The 24,165-nt window shown below is 39.1% G+C and overlaps 1 protein-coding gene across 1 annotated transcript in view; it reads left to right on the top strand.

Annotated features, from left to right (window-relative positions):
- WWOX (WW domain containing oxidoreductase) overlaps positions 1-24,165 on the top strand; it is a 919,793-nt gene that overhangs the window by 255,468 nt on the left and 640,160 nt on the right. The window contains exons 7-8 of the mRNA XM_004690356.2: positions 15,678-15,863; positions 21,240-21,504. Of these exons, the coding sequence (XP_004690413.1) occupies positions 15,678-15,863; positions 21,240-21,504 (451 nt within the window). The remainder of the gene's footprint in view (positions 1-15,677; positions 15,864-21,239; positions 21,505-24,165) is intronic.

Here is a 24,165-nt window from a genome sequence, read left to right as displayed (position 1 = left end):
TCAGTCTCCATATATTTTTGTGATCAATCCTTTATTGCTAGTTTTGTGTGAGAAAATTTTTCACCAATCAGTGGGATGTCTGTTTTTTGTGATGTCTCTTTTGCTGTATAGAAGCTCTTTAACTTGATATAGTCCCATCTATTTATCCTTGCCTTCACTTTTGTTGCATTGGGTGCATAGGGAGATTGGTCTGAAGTTTTCTCTTTTTGTGTTTTCTTTGTTAGGTTTTGGTATTAGTGTGATGTTGGCTTCATAGAAAGTATGTTATAGTTTTCCTTCTTTTTCAATTTTTTTGGGTGAGTCTGTGTAGAATAGGCACTAGTTCTTTTCTGAATGTTTAGTAAAATTCATTTGTAAATCCATCTTGGGCTTTTATTTTTGGGGAGGGTTTTGATTACTTCTTCAATTTCCTTGCTTGTAATTGGCCTGTTTAGCTGTTCTGTTTCTTCTTCATGTAGCTTTGGGTGGTTGTAGAGTTGTAGGAATTTGTCCATTTCTGCTAAATTTTTCAACTTGTTTGCATATAGTTGTTCATAGTATTCTCTGATTATTCTTTTGATTTCTGCAGGATCTGTTGTGATTTCTCCTCTTTTGTTTATGATTCTGTTATTTGTGCTTTCTCTTGTTTTTTTTTTTTTTTTTCTTTGTGAGCCTGGCTAGTGGCCTGTCTATCTTGTTTATTTTTTCGAAGAACAAACTTTTGGTTTCATTGACTTTTTGGACTGTTTTTCTAACATCCATTTCGTTTACTTCTGATTTGACTTTATTATTTACTGTCTTCTACTCACTTTTGGGTTATTTTGTTGTTCCTTTTCCAGTTCTTTAAGGTGGGACATTAAGTTGTTTCTTTGAATTATTTCTTGTTTCTTTATCTGAGTCTGTAATGCTATATATTTCCCTCTTTTAACTGCTTTTAATGTGTCCCATAAGTTTTGGAGATTTGTGTCATTGTTGTCATCCTTTCCCATGTATTTTTTAATTTCTTCTTTGATCTCCTCATTGATCCAATGGTCCTCCAGTAGTTTGGGTTTCAGTCTTCATGTGTTAGGTGGATTTCTTGTCTTCCTCATATGATTTATTTCTAGTTTGATTCCTTCATGGTCAGAGAAAATAGTAGGTATGATTTCTATCTTAGTGTATTTATTAATATTTATTTTGTGACCCAATATGTGACCTAGAGAATGATTCATGTGTGTTTGAGAAAAATGTGTACTTACATTTTCTGGGGTGCAGTATTCTATAGATGTCTGTTAGACCCATGTTGTCCAGGTCCTTGTTCAGAGCTTTAGTGTCTTTGCTTATTTTTTGTCTTGTTGATCTGTCCATTGTGGAGAGTGGTGTTTTGAAGTCTCCTACTATGTATGTATTTTCTTTGATATACATTTTCATAGATGACAGTAGTTTCCTGATATATTTTGTTGCTCCTTCATTTGGTGCATATATGTTGATGATTGTTATGTCTTCTTGTTGTATTGTCACCTTAATCATAATGTAGTTGCCTTCTGTGTCTCTTTTGACCTGTTTTAGTTTGAAGTCTATTTGATCTGATATAAGTATAGCAATTCCTGCCTTCTTTTTTGGTCCATTTGCTTATAGAGTTGTTTTCCATCCTTTTATTTTCAATCTGGTTTTATCTTTTGTGGTTAGATGTGTTTCTTGCAGACAGCAGAATGTTGGGTTCTGCTTTTCAATCCATCCTGCAATTCTGTGTCTTTTTATTGATGAGTTTAAGCCATTTGCATTTAGAGATAATATTGATATGCTGGAACCTACCTTTGCCATTTTTGTCCTTCTGTATTATTATTCCTTGTTTTGAGCTGTTCTTGTTCATTCTTCTGTTGAATTTGGTTTGAGGGCTTCTTGTAGTATTTTTTGGAGTGGGGGTTTAGTCATGACAAAACTGTGGAGTATATGCTTGTCTGAAAATGTCCCTGTTCTTTCTTCATAGAGGAAGGACAGCTTCTCAGGATAGCATATTCTTGGCTGGCATTTAATGCTTTGGAGTTTGTTGACTATGTCCCACCATTCTCTTCTTGCCCGTAGTGTTTTTTCCTAGAAGTCTGATGTCAGCCTGATCAGTTTCCCTTTCTGGGTTATTTTTTTCTTCCCTCTTATCATTCTCATTATCTTTTCCTTGTCTGTATTCTTGGTAGTTTTACTATGATGTGTTTTGCTGTATTTCTACTCTCGTCATGGTAGCTTGGTGTTCTTGTTGCTTCTTGGGTATCTACTTTCATCTCCTTCTTCATATTAGGGAAGTTCTGTTATCTCTGAATATGTTCTCGATTCCTTGGCCTTTCTCTTCATCTTCTGGGATACCTATAACTCTGATATTTCCTTTCCTAATGGTGTCAAATACATCTTGAAGTGTTTCTCCATTCCTTTTCCTTTTTATTTTTCCTTCTTTTTCTATTTTAATTCTCTTTATTTCTGTGTCTTTGAGGGCGCTGATTTGTTCTTTCATTTCATCGATTCTGTTTTCATTACTTTTCCCAGTTGTCTTTATCTCCTCTAAAGGCCTTTTCATCTCCTGCATTTCTTCTATTTTTTTTTAATGTGTCATTTTCTTTCTTCAGTTCGTTGATTGCTTGTCTCATATCTTTTTTTCTATTTCATTTCTTTCATTCATTTCCTTGTTTGCATTCTTCAGCTCCTTGATGGCTTGCCTCATTTCATTTTTTTCCTTCTCATCTTCTTTTAGTTTGTTTATCATGGCCATTCTGAATCATCTCTCTGGTAGGCTGAGCAGTTCTTCTTTTTCTTTGGTGGTTTCTGCTGACTGATCATTTTGTGGTGAATTTCCTCCCTGTGGAATTGTTTGAATATTTGTTTGTCTTCTTCTCCTTGTCATGTATTTTTTAATGCTTTCTATTCATTGAGACATGGTATTGCTATTATTGACTGGCATTCTTTCTGGATGTTTTTCTGGGATGACAGAGGGACTTTCAGACACTTCAGTTGTGGAGGGTATTCTGAGCCTTGTTTTGTTTCAATATCTCCTGTTTTTCTAGCCCCTACTGTGTTTAATTATGTCTGCTGTCTCTACTAGTGACAATCAGGGATCTCTTGTGGTGTTCAGCTTATTTTGGTAGCTCATTGAGTCCTTGTTTCTGGAAGGTACCTGTTGATCTTTGTAGCCTTCTGATGTCCTGGGTTCCTTCTATGCTTGGATGCGAGGGGGTGGGGATATAATTGTCTTGCGTCTTTACTCTGCTGCCATCTTGCCCATTCCCCTCAACTTTTTATTAAGATTTATTTATTTATGTATGTATACAAGAGCTGGAGTGGAGGTTAGAGGTGTGGGGCAAGGGGGTGGTGTGAAGATAAACCAGAGACAGAGTAGGAAGCAGAACTGGCATATGTACGAAAAGACACTGCTAAGTGGAGTAGTAGGTAAGATGGGAGAGGTCTGCTGTACCATGTGCGTCACCTCCCTGGCCAGGGATCGAACTCATGCTGCAGTGGCTGCCATTAGCTTCATAGTCCTGAGACTTAGCCCTTGAGGCCCCCAAGTCAACTTTTTTCCATCTGCCTTATATCATGTTTTATATAGTAATATGTTGTAAAACATGACTATGCAGTGGCTTGTAGACTACATGCTAGTTGGAAAAGAACATTGACTCAGATGTATTTGTTCAGGTATGTACAAGAAGTTTTAATCCTTACTACATGAAAGAACCTGCACAAACAGGGACTTTACTGTCATGGGTATTGCCCTCTGCTGGCAGAGGTAATATGTGGACAAACAGATTGTGGCATGTCATTCAGAAGTGCTAAGTGCCATAGGAAGGGAGACACCATATACAACTGAGCACTGAGCTTTCTCTCAGATGTTGATACTCAGTGTTCAGTACATTCAGGAGTCTGCTGTTTTCCTGCCCCTGCAGCTAAGCTGATGGAGCTCTGTCCTCTGCTGTGTCTGCCTTTCTGCTACTCACCCTGTTGTCAATCTTGTGAAAAGTGTTTAGGAATTTCACAAGAAGGAGATCTTGTTTATCTTTTAGATGAGGAGCACAGGTTCCTGGGGAGTGTATTCTGAGTAACCCTGGGGAGATGGAGAAGGCTTTCACAGGTAGGAGGCGAACCAAGAGAGTGAGGGGGCCTTAAGCCACTGAGTGGCCCACTAAAGGAAGGCAAGAAAGTGTTTTGTGTCAGCTTTTGAGTAGACCAGAAAGTTGTAGGCCAAAAATATCTGTCATTTCTCAACAGTCCTTTTATCATCAGTGTGAATGAATGTCAGTTTGGAGGTAGAATGAAGGTTAAGCATTTTATGCATTTCTGATTTCTTCATGTCTTCTGATAGCCTTGAAGCTCTGAACTGCACCAAGTCCACTGAACACCTTCAGGGGTTCAGTCTGCTTCTGTCTTGTGTCTCTTTACTAAGTATTCCTAGTCTTCTGTTTTAAATCATGCCTAAGAAAATATTTTAGTGGGCCCTCCCATGGTAATGTGTTGGAGCGCAGCACTATGAAGCACAGCTACTGCAGCATGAGTTTGATCCCTGACCAGGGAGCTGACCCATATGGCACAGCAGACTTTTCCTGTCTCCTCTACTGCTCTCTTCCACAGTGTACTTTGTCTGTCTGCCTGTTCTGCCCCCCACTCTGTCTCTGGTGAATTCTCTCATCACCCCTGCACCTCTGGCCTCTGCCCCAGTTCTGTATGCATTAATCAATATACCTAAAAAAAAAAAAAAAGAAAGAAAGAAAAAAGAAAAGAAAATACTTTAGTGGTAGATAGTCCTAGGTTGACATCTTGTTCTGTCCATTATTGGCAAAAACTTTAGTATCTTGTCTATAAAATGATGATGATGTTAAATACTGACAGACCAAGAACTACCGACAGTGTTTCCTCAGACTGAAGTCATATGCATATCCCAAGCAAGAAACAAAGTATGGATCTTTCTGGATTCACATTTATTATGACTAAATTCTCATGTCAAAACTTGTGGGACCTCCACCTTTTCTGTTACAACGCTTATTCAGTGGGATATGGAATTATACAAGAAAGAATTTTTGTGGTTGATTAGAATAGTCAGTGAATTTTCATACCAAGGTTAGTTAGAATGATTGCCCTAGAAATTAAACCTATATACTGAATGCATATTCAGAACAGGAAAACTTTCTTTTAGCTGTGATGGTCCAGGCAGGTTTGGGGCTTAAGATAGCTCTTAAAGGAAGGACAGTCAACATGCTGTTGTTGACATGGACCAAATGTTCTCTACTATCTATGCTATTATGTTAACGTGTTCTTTCTGTAAGTCAATTGTTAAAGTTTTCTTCCCTTCTCAGTTCTCAGTTGAACTCAAATCTGGGCATATTATAAATTGTCCAGGCACGTTTTACTTGGCTTCAGTTAGTTTTGTGTGAGTCACCTGTCATATGCAAGGGACATTATCTGCATGTTGCTCCCAAGATGCAGAGATGAATAGGCCTGGTTGCTATCATCTCATTGAGTATGATGGATGCATAGTTAACTCACTCCAAGGAGGTGATCATGGCTACTGGAAACACACAAAACACCCTTGTTGTTCTCTATTTCTTTACTAATGTGCATTTCACTTTTAGTAAAATTTACCCTTTTGCTATTCAGTTCTTTTGCTATTCAGTCCTGTGTCATCACAGTCAAGATACAGAATAGTTCCATCACCCCCCAGACGTCCCCTGTGCCATGTACACCCAGCCCCTGTTGTTTTTTTCCCAACCCTTTTCCAGAATATTGTATAAATGTAAGCATTTCTGTATGTAGCTGTTTGAGTTTGTTTCTTTCACATAGCACAATGCATGTACCTGCTGCTGTTTAATTACCCCTAAAACTTAGTGACTTAAAACAGCAAGCATTTATTACCTCACTCTTAGTTTTTACTGCTCTTGTAATAAATTACCACAAGTATGTTGACTTAAAACAACACATATCGTAGGCACAGCTATTCCTATTCTTACCAGATTTATACAATATTATAATAAAATATTATAATAATACAGATAGATCTGTTAACAGGTAGAAATTATCTTAATTTTTTTTGCTACAAGTTGAGTTTGACAGGTTAAATCTTGTACTAGTTACTTTGGTTAGTTATATAAATTTTTAAAAATATCAACATCAATATTTAAGTTAGACTCTTAGAATATGCTTAGCCAGTCCCCATTATTCAGGATGGGTCAAGTAAAGGAGAAAAAGAGGTGGCGAGGCCAGCTGTGGTCTCTTGTAGTGATGAGAGCTATAGATAACAAAACTGAAAACATGGCTTCACTGCTTGCCTTAGACCCCTCAGCCTGGGATGGGATGTTTGCTCAGATCATTAACTTGGTTGGGGAGGGGTCCAGTCCCAGAAGAGGAAGGGAACCAGTTTGGTTCAACTGGAAAGTAGCTTTATCTTGATCCCACATGGATTTCTGGAAAAGGAATTATGCCAGAGCTGGTCCTCCTGGTAGATGAGCATCTGTGTATGAGGCATGACTTTTCAGCCATGATAGTGCACTTCACTCAGACAGTTCTCTGGATTTGTCATTGTTCTTGGCAGTTTGGAATGGGTGTGTTGGATCCCTAAATTAGAGCTATAAAATGTCATCCTGCTGCTTCCTCCATTGGAAGTGGAGGGGGCTGACAAAATATCAGGAATTTCTGAACATTCCAGAAATACCAGTATTGACCATTAATAGAGGCTATTAATGAAGATAAGACAGCAAATGATATAATTAGGTGACTGGTAGAGATTATCTCCCAGTACAGAAATAGGGAGAAGATGCCAGTTTTGTATTTGGGATGGGTGGAAATGACATTCTGGACTTTGGGAGAGATATAAAAGCTAGAGATGTGGGTGTGGAGTTTATCTTTATGGACGTGTTGTTTGGAGTCCTCAGCTGAATGTAACTTCACTAAGGAAGACTTTTAAATCTGAATCATACAAGGTTGAAAATTGAGCTCTGGGTAGAAGAAGGAGGGCTGGAGGAGACAGATGAGACAAAGTTAGGAGGAGGTCCAAAAGTGGACAGTCCCATAGCAGCCAAGCTGGGAAAAGAGTCAGCAATCAGGAAGTAGCAAGGTTCACTGCAACAGAGAAGTCTAGTCTCAAAAGAGGGAGCTGTTGTGAAGCCATTGCCCTCAGACACCTTTGAGAGATTCTAGACAGTGAAAGGAGAAAACTCCATGAGTTTGGTGCAAGGAAAGAAATTGAGACTGTAAACTAATGATACAAAACAGTAGGTCATAAATGAGAAGAAAGTGGCTAGTGTAACTTCAAAAGGATCCAATGTGAAACCTCCGCTTTTGTATTTTTTTTAAATATTTATTTATTTATGCATACAAGAACTGGGGTACAGGTCAGAGGTGCCAGGGGATGAGAGAATTCACCAATTCACCAGAGATAGAGTAGGGAGCAGAACAAGCAGATGTACTAAAATGTACTGCTGAGGGAAGCAGTGGGTGGGTCAGGAGAGGCCTGCTGTGCCATGTGGGTCACCTCCCTGGCCGGGGATCGAACAGTGGCTTTGGAGAGCTTCATAGTGCTGTGCTTTAATCCATTGCATCACCAGGGAGGACCTCTCCTGTCTTTTCTTACTTTCCTTCTTTCTTGACTTTTCTTCTAATTGATAATCAGGAAAATATGACTTGGCCGTTATGCAGCAGAACTGAGTGTGTGGAGAGGGAGGCATTGGAAACAGCAGAGAGGAGCCAGCCAGTGATGAACATGTGAGGGGCTAGACCAAATGAGAAGCAGGAAGGAAACTTTGACACCAGCTGTAAAAAGCCCATTAGCAATGGCCTTTACTCTTCCTATTTAAGGCCAGCATCTAGTTCTCTTTCCAGTTTAGTGTGCCACTCAGGGCTACTCTGACTCTAAAGCTAGGGTCACTGTCACTCCCACTGAAGAGTGGCAGCACCAGTCAATGTAGATACTTGGGACCCTGTCTCCTTACCACTCGCACTTGTACTCTGGCCAGAAGGAATGTGTTGGCTCTAGTATTCTGGATGGCTGCTTCCCTAAGCATCTTCCCAAGGACTCTCAGAGGATGCCCGGGGTCTGTTCAATAGAGCTAGGGCTTTCTTCTCAGGGAGCATCATAGGGAAACTCAGAAAACAAGGGTCCCTGTCCTAGGGGAAACTACAGTGCCATGAGCTGAATATAACAACCTTTCCTGTCCTCCCTCATCCTGCCCAGACCAAAGTCCATAAAAATAAATGAGTCCCTTCAACTGTTGACTGACAGCATCACTTTGGGGTTGGAATAATACTATTTTTGTTTCCAGCCCATCTTTATAGTTTGAACTTTCCTTTTGATATTCTGTAAATATTCATCAACTCAAAGCCTTTTGAATTACAATGGCTTTTAGTCAAAACTGTGCAAAATGTGCCATTTGAATAATAAAAACCTCATTAAAGTGGCGAGGAATGCTTTTTCTTTTGTATAAGCCAATTAAAGTGTCTTTACAATTAGCAAAATAAGTCTAGCACTTCATAGTTTCATTTTCCATAGCCTGTTTTTAATTAATAGAGGTGACAAGTTTTAGGTACAGGATACATATTTTGCCTTTTAGTATTTTATGATAAGCATTAATGAAGGATTTTACAGTTCGGTAAAAGAGGAAGGGGTTTCCCATACCTTCTGTGGATTCATGCCTCTGGGCTAGGGTCTTTGGTAGCAAGTTTCTTTGCTTGATATGGTTTACATTTCCCTTTGGAAGTGTGCAGCAGGGTACAAGTGACTAAGGGTGCTTGTTTTCTTTGAGAGATATGGTGTCCAAATTCTGAATGCCCAGATAGAACTTAAAGATAGGAAAATACCCCACAAATCAACCTTGGAGAATTTGGTTTTCTCTTATGGGCAAAAGTGAAGGGTCTAGAGGCAAAAGAAGTTACAATGACTTAACTTGACAGGCACTTATAAAAATGCTGAAGCTTTGCTCATCACATCCTTGGAGGATTGTATGCTGTTGTCCTTAGTTTACAGGGGAAGGAAACAGGTTTACAGAGGTTAACTAACTGGTCACCAGTCAGGTATATATAATAGACTTTTTCTCATCTGCAGGCTTCATTCCAGGGCATTTATCTAGGAAACATAGCATTGTGAAGTAACCTTGAATGTGATGGCCTTTTAATTTACTGCTATTTGTATTCTACTCATTCATTTATTTGCTCTTTGATTTTAGAAGCAAATGTGTAAGCAATAAATACATTTTTGATATTTATTATGATCATAGGAAATTTGCTTCTAAACCTTTTCATTTTCTCATTTGTAAAATGACAATAGCTCATGCCACATAGGGGTCTCACTTACACAAAGCTCTTCATAAGTGCCTAACTCTCAAAAAGAAAGTAATAACAACTCTGAGAAATGAACCAAATATATAAAGTAAAAATTATAAGGAGCATCCATGTAATATATTCACTTGGCCCTCTTTTCCCTAAGAGTTTTTTTCCATTGGTACTGACTATGACAAAACAGGGTAGATTCTGCTTTTATGTGAAATAGAACGTGTTGAATGTCATAAGTAGAAGACATGTTTCAGAGCTTGTTTCTCCTCCTCTTCAAAGAGTAACTTGACTGATGGGAGGCTGTGCATTGAAAATTAGGGTGGGTAGCTCATGTGGAAAACAGGTGATCCCAACTGACACACAACTGACCCTAAACATCACCACTTCTATGTTTTAGGTTGGTGATGTGTTGGAATTGCACAGGCAACAGAACAAGTAAAACAATTTCTCAACAAGACTCAGATTTCTTGGTGATAATGAGATTTATATGAACAGTGTTTTTAAAAAGCCAGTAATTTAACCATTTTTCAATTTAAAATTAATCCATGCTTTTTATCAAGCATTTAAAAAAGAATTAATGTAAATTCTTTTCAAGCACTTCCAAAATATAGACGAGGAGATACTTCTTAGCTTACTCTGTAAGGCCAGTATGATCCTGATCCCCAAGCAAAGACATCTCAAGAAAAGAAGACTCTAGATCAGTATCACTTATGGATGAAGTTATAGCGATCTTCAACAAAATATATTGTTAGGTTCTTCAACAATTTATTGCATGCTATGCAGCAATATAATATAGATAAAAGATTATACATGAGAATAAGTGATATTTAGCCAAGGAATTCAAGGTTGGTTTCCATTTGAAAGTCAGTGAGTATAACTCAACATTATCAGTAAAGGTTCATAATACTAAATGCAGAAGAAAAAAAAAAAACACTTTCATGATAAAAAAAAACACTCTTTCATGATAAAGAAATGGCACAGAAAGATATTTCTTTGGACTAATGAAGGACAGCTACAGAAAACCCACAGCTAATCTCAAATTTATTGCTGAAATACTGCTGCTTTCTGCTACCACTAGGACTGAAGGTGAGGACATCTACACTTGCTACTTCCATGTACTCTTCTACTGGAAATTCCAACTGAAGCAATTAGACCAAAAAAAAAAAAACTTATCTATTTATAGATTAAATTGTAGATTAAATTACTTTACCTAGAAAAATCCTGAGAAGTCTGCTGGAAAACCATTAAAACTAACAATTGAGTTCAACAAGTTTACAAGATAGGTCAATGTGCAAAAATCAATCGCATTTCAATATTCTAGCATTGAACAATTAACAAACCAAATCAAGAAATCAATTCTGTTTGCAGTAGAATCAAAAAGAACAAAAATTTAAGAATATATTTAATAATTAAAGTGATAACTTGTATTTTGAAAACTATGAACTAATTATAAAGGAAATGAAAGAAGATCTAAATAAATGTAAAGATATCCTAATTCATGGATCATAAGATATTTTAACTGGGGGTATTACTGAAATTGATGTATAAATTTTTTTTTAAAGATTTATCTATTTATGCATATAGAGCTGGGGTACAGACCAGGGGCAGTGAGAGGATTCACCAGACACAGAGTGGGGAGCACAACAGGCCAACTGATAAAGTATACTGCTGAGGGGAGCAGCAGGTGGGTCAGGAAAGGTCTGCCTCGCCATCTGGGTCACCTCCGGGGTGGGGATCAAACTGATGCTGAAGTGGCTTTAGCTTCTCAGTGCTGTGCTTTAACCTGCTGTGCCAAGGAGGGCCGATGTATAGATTTAATGTAAAACCTACTAAAATTGTAGTTGACTTTTTTGCAGAAATTGGAAAGTTCATTCTAAACTTTAGTTGTGCATGCAAAGGACCCTCAATACTCAAAAGAAGTTTTAAAAAGAAGAGCACATCTGAAGTATTCCTCATTTCCCAATTTCAAATCTTGTTGCAAGACCTCAGTAATAAAGACAGTGCAGTACTGGCACAAGAATAGACATGTAAATAATAGAATAAAATTGAGAGTGAGAGGATGAATACTTTCTGGCAATTGATTTTCCATAGGGTTGCCAAGATAATTCCATGTGCAGAAAGTAGTCTTTTTTCTTTAATTCACTTAGAAGAATTAGGGTGTAGGCCAAAGATTCTGGGGAGTGAGAGGATTAACCAGACAGAGTAGGGAGCAGAACAGGCAGATCTGCTAAATACATTACCAAAGGGAGCAGTAGGGGGAATGTTTGCTTTGCCATGTGGGTTCCCTTTCTGTTGGCCTGGTTTCAAACCATCAAGGTGGTAGTACTGAGACTTAACCCCTAGGCTACCAGAGAGATCCAGAAACAGCAGTCCTTTTAGCAAATGTTGCTAAAACAATCAGATATTCTTATGTAAGAGAACTAAGTTAGATCAGTTGCAGTCCCCAAACAAACAATTAGCTCAAAGTGACCTAAATTTAAAAGCTAAAATCTACAAAGCTCTTGGAGGAAAACATAGGAGTCTACACAGTGATGTCTAGTTAAACATAAGATTTTTCTTAGATACTACCTCAAACCCCACAAGTGCCAAAAGAAAAACAGTGAATAGTAATAGTGTTTCATCACATGTGTTGCAAATGGAACCAATAGAAAAGTGAAAAGGCAATCTGCAGAATGAGAGAAACATTTTCAGATTGCATATTTAATAATGGATTTGTATCTAAGACATATAAAGAACTTTTACAGTTCAATAATAAAAAGATAAATAATTCAATTAAAAAAAGGTCACAACATCAAACCAGGCATTTGTCTAAAGAAGATGTACAGATTACCATTATGCATAAAAAGATGCTCATCATCATTAGTTTCTAGGGAAATGCAAATAAAAACCACGATGAGGTACAACTTCTTATTCATCAAGGTAGCTTAAAAAAAAGTCAAGAATGTGGAGAAATTGGATTCATAGTGAAATGTTGTTGAAAACAGAAAATGGTACATCCACTTGGCTAAGAGACTGAATGGTTCCACATACACACAAAAAGTTAAGTAGATGAAGCATATGACCCTCATAATTCCACTCCAAGGTATTTGCTCAAGGGAAGTAAAAACATACATTTCCATAGTAACTAGTAAACCAACGTTTATAGCAGTAGAATACTAATATCCAAAAAGTGACTATTGCTCATCAACTGGCAGTTGAATAAGTGAAATGTGATATAATCATACAATGGTGTATTATTCAGTCATAAAAGACAATGAGGTAAAAGTACTAGACATGTTACACCTTGGGTTAATTTTAAAAACATAAATACACGTAACAAAAGTCCATCACAACAGACCACATATTGTATGATTCTATTCCTATGAAATGTCCAGAATAGGGAAATATATAGGACAGAACATAGTTAGGGGGCTTCTTTTGGAGGATGTTGCAAAATTAGAATGGTGGCAGTGATATAATGTTGAGTAAATTAAAAAAACAGCGAGTCTGTACCACTGCAAGTTACCAATTATATGGTATGTGAATTATGTATCAGTGTATCCTTTAAGGCATTGACTCATGTTTATTGTAGAAAATTTAGAAAATAACAAAAATTAAAAAAAAAAAGAAAGAGGCAATCTAATGATGTCCTATACCCCTGAATTAGCAGGTTTTTGGATGTTCTGTCTTGTGGATGCGAAATATAAAAACCTTTTTGGTAGCGCTAGGGGTATGAATCACATACATATAATCCCTGCTTTGTTCATTTAAATTGAGAAATTTGGTAACGTCTGACTTAACCCTGCTTATGTATTCATGCTACTTTTGGATTTTAAGTGGCCTCTATATACATTTCTTATTTGTAGCTCATTTACTTGTAGTTATGACTCATCCATGTTATAAAGTTTTGTGTTCATTTTTGAATTTTGGGTATTTTCTTAGGCAAGACTAGGGCTCTGTATTTGTTTTCTAAGGCTGCTGTAATAAGCAACCACACAATTGATGGCTTAAAACAAAAGAAATTTTGACTTGCAGCTCTGGAGGCCAAAAGCCTGAAATCAAGTGTCAACAGGATTGCTTCCTTCTGGAATTTCTGAGGAAGAATCATCCCACTCATCCCTTGAATCTCTTCCTTCACATCCCTTCTTTGCGTCTTCTGTCTTCTGTAAGGACACATCATTTGATTTAGCCCCATCTTTGCCCAGGGCTAGTTCAGCTCAAGATCTTAAATTTAATTACATTTACAAGGACCATTTTTCCTGAGAAGGCCACACACAAAAGTTCCTGATGGACGTCCTACTGCAGAAACAGTGGCATATCAAAGGAGCAGGAGGTGGCTGTGGGAGTTGACTACTAAAATGTGAGAACATTGTTTACAAAAAATACTGAGCCAATAACAAACCTAAAATTTAGTCTGCTTTTTATTTTTTGCATGCACTGGCCATTCTACACATGCAATGAAATATTTCTCCTTAATGGTGTGACTTGCCTTTGCTGCTCAATCCCCCGATATTCCCCACTACTTAGAAGCAGGATTAGTGTGTGAAGTGATGAGTTTTTCTAATTCTAATGTTATGTATTTTAGATTTAATACCCTAAGTGTGAGAAAATAGATCTTTCTAACTTCACATGGGTAATAAAAATAAATATATTAATTTCATAGGTAGGAAATGTCTTATTTTAATCTTGCTACTAGGGGGATTCAACATGTTAAATCTTGTACTGGTTGTTTTGTAATCTAGTTTTATAAATTAAAAAAAAAATCACTGTCAATATTTCTGTTAGGCTGCTTTTCTTACTGCTTTAAAAAACACTACGGTAAAGATATGGGTCTCGTATCATTGTACATTTTTCTAATTATTTCTTTTTAAATTTCTTTAGGTAACATTATTTTATTTCTTGACAGAATTTTCTTTATACTCCCTTTTGTTGTATACCAATGTTTGTTTTTTAAAACTTCCTGATTTTTGGGCTATAATCTTTGAAGAGGCTGAGAACAAATTCAGATTGTTGCAGAATGTGATAATTCTATGATAAGAACACTGTTTATTTATTTATTTATTTATTTATTTTATTTATTTATTTATTTATTTATTTATTTAAAAGTGTTAGAAATATTTCATCTCCTATATCACACAGAAAATATTACCTGCAACCTGTTGGCATGGAATCTGAGCTATGTGTAGAAACTGAATACCATCAATTTCTAGTTCCTTACTTTAAGACAAATTAGGAGCTCAAAGACCTTGGCGATTGTCTGAAACTGGGACAAAATGCATATCTGTTAATCAGTACTCTCATAAAAACTGAATCTGTGTCTTTCTCCTGCTTGGTATATAGGCTAAATTCCTGAAATTATTTATGGAGCATTTAATTGATTGAATTTTCCTTATTATAAAGATACTACATTATTTATTTTTTTTAAAAAAAGCAAATAAGGTAAATTCAGAAAGACAGATACATTCAGTTTTACCCAGCACTAGAGACAAACTCTGTTAATATTTTGCTTGTGTGTGTGAATGCATAGTATTACACATTTTGTTGTTTAACATGAATGTTTTACAGGGTCGAAATATTTGTATGTTTATCATCTTAATGACTGCATAGTATTCTATCCTATGCATATGTTCACATTCATTTAATGATTTCCCAATTGTATATTTAGTTTATCTCTAATTTGTTGCTTTTATGTTGCAATTATAAGCACTGTGGATAGCCTTGTATATATTTTCTTTATGCAATTCTTATTAGTACCCTAGGATGATTTCCCCAAAGCATAATTTCTTTGGAAGACTGAGGATTTTGATTCACATAAAAGGCTTAACTTTTATTTAAAAAAATATATTGTGAACAAATTTAATATATACAAAGATACGGAAAAATAATAGACCTCTGCTTACCTGTCCCCAGGCTCATTTCTGAACTGTGGATTTAATCTGACTCTGAGAGGAATGCATGCTGGCAGCACGTGCTTGGCTCTTGAGACAGAGCATGTCTCCCTTGATGTGTTTACTTAGCACCTACTAAGTGCTGGTTCCTGTGTTGGCCTTTACAGCATAATTTCGCTTTATGGTTTTGGTTTACTTTTAGGATTATTTAGATTTCACTGGTTGGAATAGTTGAGAACTGGACAAAGTAAGAAGCACAGATTTAATGAGGTGGTAGAATCTGGGTTCCAACCAGGGTGACAAATTCCTCCCAGGTTTCCCCCTACTACTCAGATTTAGCACTGAGGATCCAGAATTCCAGGGCCCTCTCATCCAGCCAGCCATTTGCCCACTCAGGGCCCAAGCCCTCTCCCATTTGAATGATTCTTGGAGTGATGTTCTTGCATTTACCAGAACCTAGAAAATAGTGAGGAACTGGTTATTTCTGAACAGACAGGGTAGTTCTTAGTTTTGGAGAATTTATGTCCATTCGGCATTGGATGTTTTATTTTCCAGGTCTCTTCATGTGCTTGTGTGCAATGCTGCAGCTTTTGCTCTGCCGTGGAGCCTCACGAAGGATGGCCTGGAGACCACCTTCCAGGTGAATCACCTGGGGCACTTCTACCTTGTCCAGCTCCTCCAGGATGTGCTCTGCCGCTCAGCCCCGGCCCGTGTTGTGGTGGTCTCCTCGGAATCCCATAGGTGGGTCAGAAGTCACTGTGTTTTCCCTTCACTGTACAAACCTGAATTTGGCAACCTGATTAGGAGTCATCCTCATCTGAAAGTGTGGGTGTACCCAACCTGGCTCACTGAATTTTTTTAGGTCTCTTAGTATTTTGTTTTTGTTTTTTTTTTAATTGTGGGGGATTATTGGGGAGTGTGGCTACAGCTTTGCAGATTGTTTGTACAATTCTACGTCAGGCCCCTTATTGATTTTGCTTCGAGATGGAATAATAATTGATTAAATCTGAATGCCTGACCTTTATTGATTCGCCATTCAACAACTTCAACATTTCACCAAGAAGAATGTGCAGTTATTCTAGCAGGAGAAACAATGCAATTAAAGACTGCGAGATGAAATCCAATTGTTTTATAATGAGAAATTAGGGAATTCAATGCAGACATTAGCTGTGTAATTGTGGAAAGGGAAGCACTGTAGTTAGAACATATTAGAAATCTGGCCATGCCTCTTTTGGTTAAAATTTCAATTAAAACATCAGATGGCACTTCTTTTCTATTACCATTAGGAGAATATTCAATTGACTAAAAAGACATTGGAAAATTTCATCGTATTTTCAGCATACTTGTTTCTAGAGTTGGATAAACAACTATTTGTCTAAAGAGAAGTACTCAGAGAAGACAAAGGGCCTGTGAGGCAAGGCAAGATTCAATCCCTATTTGGGAGATTTTCCTGTGTGGTTGAGAGCTTTTACTCTTAGCAAAGTAGCTGGAAAAAAAATAATGTCTTAAGTCCTGAAATGTTTTAGTGACCCAGAATGAAGCTTATTTTTTTAATCATGCTTCCATAAAATGTAACCCCTGGGACTTGGAGGAGAGAGACCAGCCAAGGGTTAGCCTGAACCCTTTATCACTCCCAAACACAGGGGCTTATGGTATAAGTGACACACGGCAGATAGATTTACTTCTACCATTTTAAATTTATGATGGCTGAAATGAAAGGAAAATGCCAGTAATAATCCTCCCCCGTGTTAAAAGACACGGAACATCTAGTAATTAGATGGTAACAAAATCTGAACATCCTTATCTTTGCAGATCACCCCTGGTTGGTGGAAGAAGAAGGAGTGGGCCTGTGAAGGAGCAGGGAGGCTAGTGTGGGGGCAGGCCAGGAGGGCAAGCTCTGGACATAAATCCACCAGCCCCGATCGTTTGCCAGACGTGGAGGGCAGGCACCATGGGATATGCTTAAATGAGCTAGTGTTTAATGGGAGATGATGTTGAATTGTCAGCTGCTCACTTCCCTTTGTAAATCTGTACCTCAAAGGCTCTTTCATTTGACATCTCTGTTCTCGCCTTCACTGTGGTGTAACTTGTGCCTACTTCAGAGAGCTGAACCCTAATTTCATTTAAAAGATACATCGGAAGGAAGGGTCTTGGTCTCGCAGATTGGATGCATTTTCGTTGATAAGACAAAGCCTTCCTGAAATGCACTATTGGGCACACTCCTGTTTGGTAATGGGCACTGGTTTGCTGCTTTCTTATTGCCCTTTGCCATAGTAAAGGGTACTTTTAAAAAATGTTAACTCCCCCTGGCTGGTTTGCTGATTACACTCATCCTGCATCCCTTAGCACAAGAGAGCCAGTGTGAATATGAGGTAGCAGGGAGGTGGCAGAACCCGGAAAGCCCTTGCTCACTGCTCATGGACCCAGAATCCTAAACTATGTTGTAAAGCGGAAGTGTTGCTATCTAATTACCTCCATAAACCTTGACGGCATCTCTTCGCTGGAGTCAAGACCCCCTGTTAGGGGAAAAATAAAGTCCTAAGTTTGCAGAAAATATTATACTAGACCGCCCCAAGGCAAAATATTTATTAGCCTCCCTGTGTCTTCACTGTATTTTAGTTACTTATCTGGGGTCTGAGTCAGTGAGTTAAGTTTCTGCAAATCTAAAATAGACCATATTAAAATAAAGAACTTGACTTTCTTGCTGTGAAAAACTTCCAGATAACAATTAAAATAGAATGAAGAAGAAACACTGACTGAAACTCAAAATGGCTTGCAGCTGCGGTGGATGCCAAGTTACTACACACACAGACTCCTAATGAAAATTCATTCCTACTCTTTGAACATACCTCCTTTTGTCTACATAGAATCCAACCTAATCATTTCAGTTTAAAAGAATCCTCAGTTAAAAGAAAATGATAAAGAAGCAGTATATAGAGAAGTATAAGCTAGAGATCCCTCAAACAGCAAATGTGAATGTCCAGAGAGCAGATGTTACCATTTTTGTGTGCTGGTGGGAGGATAATTCTATCAAGACATTCATGTTTGGTTTTGTCAATTTTTCAACTTGGAAATGGAAGAGGCGGCTTTTGAAGAGTTGTTTTACTGCCTCTTGAGCTGAGAGGTGAACATGGTCGTTTTTCAGGAAGCCTGCCAGGGCTCCTGAAACCAGAAAGCTCACCCACCCTTCCCACTTCCTGGAGGACTGTCAATACAAGCTAATCAGACCTTAAAAATGGGTTTGCTGCCTGGGAGATCAGCAGGGCAGGAAACCAGGGGGCCCCAGGGCTGGGTAGGGGAGGGCTGTTTGCAGAGGGCAGTCCTGATATTTAGCAGCTGTTCTTCTCCTTGACACCTCCTTGCATCTGGTTTCATCTAATGCCTCATCATGGATCTCCCCTCCCTTGTTTCTGGATTAGGGATTGGGAATGAATGGCTTCTCTCTTCACAGGACTTTACTTGACCCAGTGTTCCCCAGTTGTGAAATCTTCCTGCCTAGTCTTTAACACCAAAGCAAAGAACTCATTCTGAACTTTATAAAATACTGTGAGATAATAATGACTGACCCAAAGGGTCTCAGCCAATCAGTAAATTGTGTCTTTCGAGCAAGGATGGAAACCAAGGTTTCTGTAAAGGAGCCTTGGCCCTTGGCTTGCAATTCATGGCCCATGATCAAAGTTAAGTGTTCTCCTCCGATCTTCTGTACCTGTGTCAGGCAGTGCAATAGGTAGCACATGAGGTGCTAACTGTCCACCTTCTTCCAAGAATGCACAGTCTACCATTGGGAGTAGGTAAACAAAGGACTTGCAATGTAGTGTGGGTCTATCTTATTAAAGACAGAGGCATGACGTATAGCCAAAAGGCAAAGATGTAACCGTTGGGTCTGACAGCTCTTGGAGGGCTGGCAGGGTTTCCCAGCTCTGGGGTAGATGTCATGGACTGGGTCCTAGGGAGTACATGCTTGGTTTCCATGGAAACATGTAGTTCTCTCTGCTTTGCCTGTCTTCTTTCTATCAAATCCCACCCTAAGAAATCATTGTGACAACCAAGAGTAGAAATGTTAGTTAGGGAAGACTTCCTGGAAGAAGTGGCACCTGAATTGGCTCAGGCTAAACAAATATGCCAAAACGATTTTAAGCTTTAGGTAATGAAAGGAGATCAGAAAGTGAGAGTGAGGGTGTTACATTTAGCCCCTGCCTTTTAGAGCTTGTCTGAGTCCTTGATGCTATGTTGTACTGAGAGTGGGTAAAATTTCCTGTCTTGGGTTACTGGGTTGACCACTCAATAGTCTCTTTTTCTAGAACTCTTGTATAGTGGTACCTTATTACTGTGTTGAAATGTTCATAAATAATATAGCTTTCCTGCATAAATATATTTTAATTCTATATGCTAGTGTAACTGTAATAAAGGAAAGAAATGTGAAGCAAAATATCCCGTTTTTCAACATGTAAATGCTGGTGGAAAACTGCAGGCAAGTGCTCAAGTGTTCATGTCCTTCATAAATCATCTGACTCAGGCTACTCACAAATGCAGACTGTTACTGGGTATGTGGCAGATTCTAGCAGCATGGAGTCAAGTGTCACCTCCATCCAAAATCACAAAACCTGAAATTGCATTTATTCTTTATTTTCATGGCTGTTTTACTCTATTCCTGGATATTCAGCAACATTAAAACTGTGCACATATGCAAAACATAGTTGGGCTCTAAGCTCAGACAACTATGTGCAGGCTCTTCATCTGCACAGTGTCCACAGTCTTCACTGAACATGGCTGTCTGCTCAACAGTTCCCATCCCCACTGGCTGTCATGATAACAACAGGGAAAAGAGCCCTCCTGCCTTTTCAAATTTCCTGCTAAGTTCCACTGCTTCAGATGACATTCAGAAGTCTGGGCTCTGCCTGTGGTTTGGGGCCTGGGCAACAGGCAGGCAACAGTCAGTTTCAAGGTCTCAGGCCATATCCAGGGCGATGTTCCTAGCCACAGGCTTTGTGGGTGACTTTAGAATGGCAATGTGTTTAACACCAGAAACTGGATGTCACTTGAGGGATTCCATAGAAGGGATACTTAATTACAATTAAAACATCTATTTCACCTGCTCCAGGATTTCTTAGTTTTTCCTTTTAACTCTGACCGGCAGGTATGAAGGAATAGCCAGATCTCTCTGTAAGGTGAGTTTTATCTTTTGCTTTTGTTCTCTACCACATTTAGCTAGAGGACTCTCCTTTGGCTTCCTTATTACTCATTGCAAATGCCTGGCATTGGTTTAATGAAGCAAACTCGGAGGGGTCCTTAACAAAAATGAGACCATCTAGAAAATTCCTTTTGTTATGATCCCCTACCTTTTTTTTTTTTTTTTTTGGATTTAATCTCTATTTTGTTGTTATTTTTAAAATGAAAGAAGGGAAGGAAAGAAACAAGCAGCTGGTGTTTAACGACTCCGTCAGACCCAATTATAAAACATCAGCTACTTACTTTGATTTGTGTGTGTCCATGCCAGGGGCATACTTGCAAACACTAGACTCTGCCAGAACTCATTCTGGCTTTGTTTACACTTATCTTTTAAACATATAAGACTATTGATGGCAACTCACCAAGGTTATAACCCCTTTATAATCATTAATTTTTAATCTGGCAAAGAGTCTGGGAGGCAGCAAGAATCATCTATATTTACTTGGATGCTCAAAAATGAAAATTCATAGGACTCCAGCGTTGGCTAAAATAACCCAGGAAAGCCCCGTCAAAGGTTAGGAATGTGATATCTTTCTGATTCCAAAAGCAGCAGCCCCTTTATTTAAGATGCTTTTCTCTTTAATTTAATTATCCTTGAACTTCCTGTTGAAGTTTTGGAAAAATATATGTTAGAGGCAGGGGGAGTTCAGCTGATTAAGAGTCTCCATGTGTCGGTTGGGCCTCTGTGGACTCTGTCCTTGGGTCCCATTGGCTTTTATTGTTAAATCACCATTGTTTATTTTTAAGGGACACTTTGTTTCGATGTTTGCACATTTAAGTTTTCAGTCATCTCTACATGATTTGTTAGATTTCTAATAAAAATAAAACCTACATAAGATGTCAAAGTCAGAGATGGGCTGCTTCATGCCATATTTCTTTTCTTTAAAGGTTTACTGATATTAATGATTCCTCTGGGAAACTGGACTTGAGCCGCCTTTCTCCCACTAAGAACGAGTACTGGGCCATGCTGGCTTACAACAGGTCCAAACTCTGCAACATCCTATTCTCCAGCGAGCTGCACCGCCGCCTCTCGCCGCGTGGGGTCACGAGCAATGCCTTGCACCCAGGAAACATGATGTACTCCTCCATCCATCGCAACTGGTGGCCCTACACACTGCTCTTCACCTTGGCCCGGCCATTCACCAAATCCATGGTAAGTGAACTGCCTTCGTCGCGGCAGCTGCCACACCATTGCCTTCATGGAGAGAAAGGTAAGTGAGCCGCCTCCGCCGCGTAGACGCAGCCTGCCGGCTCATGTAGGAAGAAGCTTGTGGAGAAACTCTGGCAGGTGTGTTGTGTCTTGCACTGATGAGTCTGGTCTTGGTAATAACTTCCTCGTCGAAATGGTTTTTTGTATTTCAGTCGTCTTTAGATCACATCCTGAATGTTTCTTGGCATGCTGTATGAAAGATGGGTCTTTTCAACACTGAGTTAAAGACAACAGAACGTTTTGATGGAATAACTTGTTCCCCTTTGACCTAATTGTTTTATTATTATTATTATTTAGCGGGGCTGAGTTTTGTGTTGAGAACTGTGTTTTGTGTTCGTTGGTGAAAACTACGGATTTGTGGATGCTGATTATCAGTAGATGTGGTTCCTTTGTGTTTACTCAAACTGTTTCATGATCTGAATTCATTTAATGGGTGCAAACTGGAGATAATTTGTTGAAGTGCATTTTATTCTTTACTTCCCCAGAGACAAGTTCTTTTGGGTGAATACGGCTAGATTTGGAAATGTTCACACTGATAAATGTGAAGTTTTCAATCTTTGATGGCTGTCTGTAGAACAACCACATCTAGAAACTTCTTCCATGGAAGCATTTTAGTAGCAAGTAGTTGAAATGAGAAAAAAAAAATGCACATTTTACTTAATATATCTGGTATAGTTCTCTTGACATGTTTTTCAAATGTTCATGCCTTTGTAAATATTTTCCTGTTAGTGGACTCTAGTATTGCAATTAAGCAACTTAGCATCCTTAGAAATCAGCCTTTTCCCTACCAATTCTTGACCTCTAGGGATATCTCAGGTGAAAGCACTCTCCTCCAACTTAGTGGGTAAAGGGCCTCATGACCTCTGAATACAGTCTACCTTCTGCAGCTACTCCCATGTACCATTCTTAAACTGGCATTTTTGGATGACTTTAAACCAATGGGAAAATCTTTTGAACTGCTTCAGTATAAAGTCAGTCAGTGCGACTTTTATTCAAATTACCAGCTATGAAGTAAGTGGTGCAGACCAGATCCAAGAGTGGCATTCTTCATCTGAGGGCAAGAGAGAGGGTCTCTCAGAATAGTTTTGGGGGCTAGGTATGGACAGGACTCAAGCCAAATGGAAAACTGGAGTGTGGGATTGGAAACTTAGGTGGAATTGTTTCCATCCAGCCAAGGATCTCCAAGGAAGCAGGAGGTGATTGCTCAGTGAGCACCACACCTGAACTCGTTCTAGCATTACTAGGTGCCTCACAGCCTCTTCTCCCTACGCACAGCTAGTGTATAGTGGCCCCAGCTGCTCACCACCCCCTCCCTTTCTCCTCTCCCCTGCCACGAGAGCCCAGGCATCACCCATACGTGAACAGATGCTAATGCTGCAGCAAGGCAGGCTTGAACGGAGGGAATGCTATAGACCATAGATAGAACAAGGGCTGGTCTTTATGACCCCACATAAAAGGGGTTGGAGAATAACCAGTAAGCCTTAAGAAGCTTTGAAGAAAAGTGAAGATGCTACCAAAAAAAAGTTTTTGGTTAAGTTACTTAGGGAGAGGGCATGCCCATAGAAAATCCTTCCCTTGAGGCAGCAAAGGGATTCAGCATGACTTTAGGTGGTGGAGAGAATGAGAAAGACTGGATCACAACATTGAGCAGCATTTCTGTTCAGGACCCTACTGGTGAAGCCCTAGCTTTTCTCTTTGACAACTGGGATAACTTGAGCAATGCATGTAAGCTCTCTGAGCCTGTTTCTTCACAGCCAAGATGGCAGTGCAGGATCTGCAGAAGTGGAAATAAGGGATATAAAAATTCCTGTGATGATTTCACACTGGCTGTATGGTATGTAGCCACTGGATGGACACATATAGTTATGGAGCCCTTGGAAAGTGGTAATTACAACTGAGGAACTGACTTTTTAATTGAATTTCAGTTCAAATAAACTCAGCTGTACATACCTAATGGCTGCCATGTTGGAAGTCACTGTTGAGGAATGTGCCCAGCATAGTGTCTGTTCTGTTGTGCTTCTTGCTTTGATGGTTGCTGATCTTGTTTTATTAACTTTGGGGAAGATTATTCTCTAAAATGTCACTGCTGCTGGTGGATACAAGCATCACAGGACTGAAGGAATCTGATAATTTGGAGCCTGGTGGTGGTATGTGGGAAGGGGTGCTCTGTCCCTAAACCCAAAGGCTCAGGGAGAGGGCTACTGGCAAAGGACGGAGGGTGTCCAGGTGGAGTGAGCCGAGTTTGGCGATCCCCAACCTACACATCCCCTGGGGAAGTCATTGTGGGGTGGACTGTCCTTGTTCCTGCCCCTGGGTAATTAGAAAATAGTATCTTTGACATGAACAAAATTGTTAAGGGGAAGGATGTCCTAAAAGAACTCTGCAGAGTCTTGTGGACTCCACCCCCTACTCTAGCTTTCTGGACTCTACCCCCTACTCCAGTGGTTGGAAACTACAACTCCCAGCAGTACCAGGGAGAGAATTGCGAAGACTCAGGGGCGGAGCTAAACAGGAGTTCTGGGACATTGGGGGATAAATCGGGCACAATTGGGTCTCTTGCACTCTCACTAGGGAAATGGCTCTGTGGACCTTGTGACTCGGGGC

Source organism: Condylura cristata, unplaced genomic scaffold (genome assembly GCF_000260355.1).
Source record: "Condylura cristata isolate star-nosed mole 26May11 unplaced genomic scaffold, ConCri1.0 scaffold00028, whole genome shotgun sequence".
Taxonomy (NCBI): Eukaryota; Metazoa; Chordata; class Mammalia; order Eulipotyphla; family Talpidae; genus Condylura; species Condylura cristata.
Note: the sequence above shows the minus strand (reverse complement) of the source record. Positions and strands in the feature narration are given on the sequence as shown.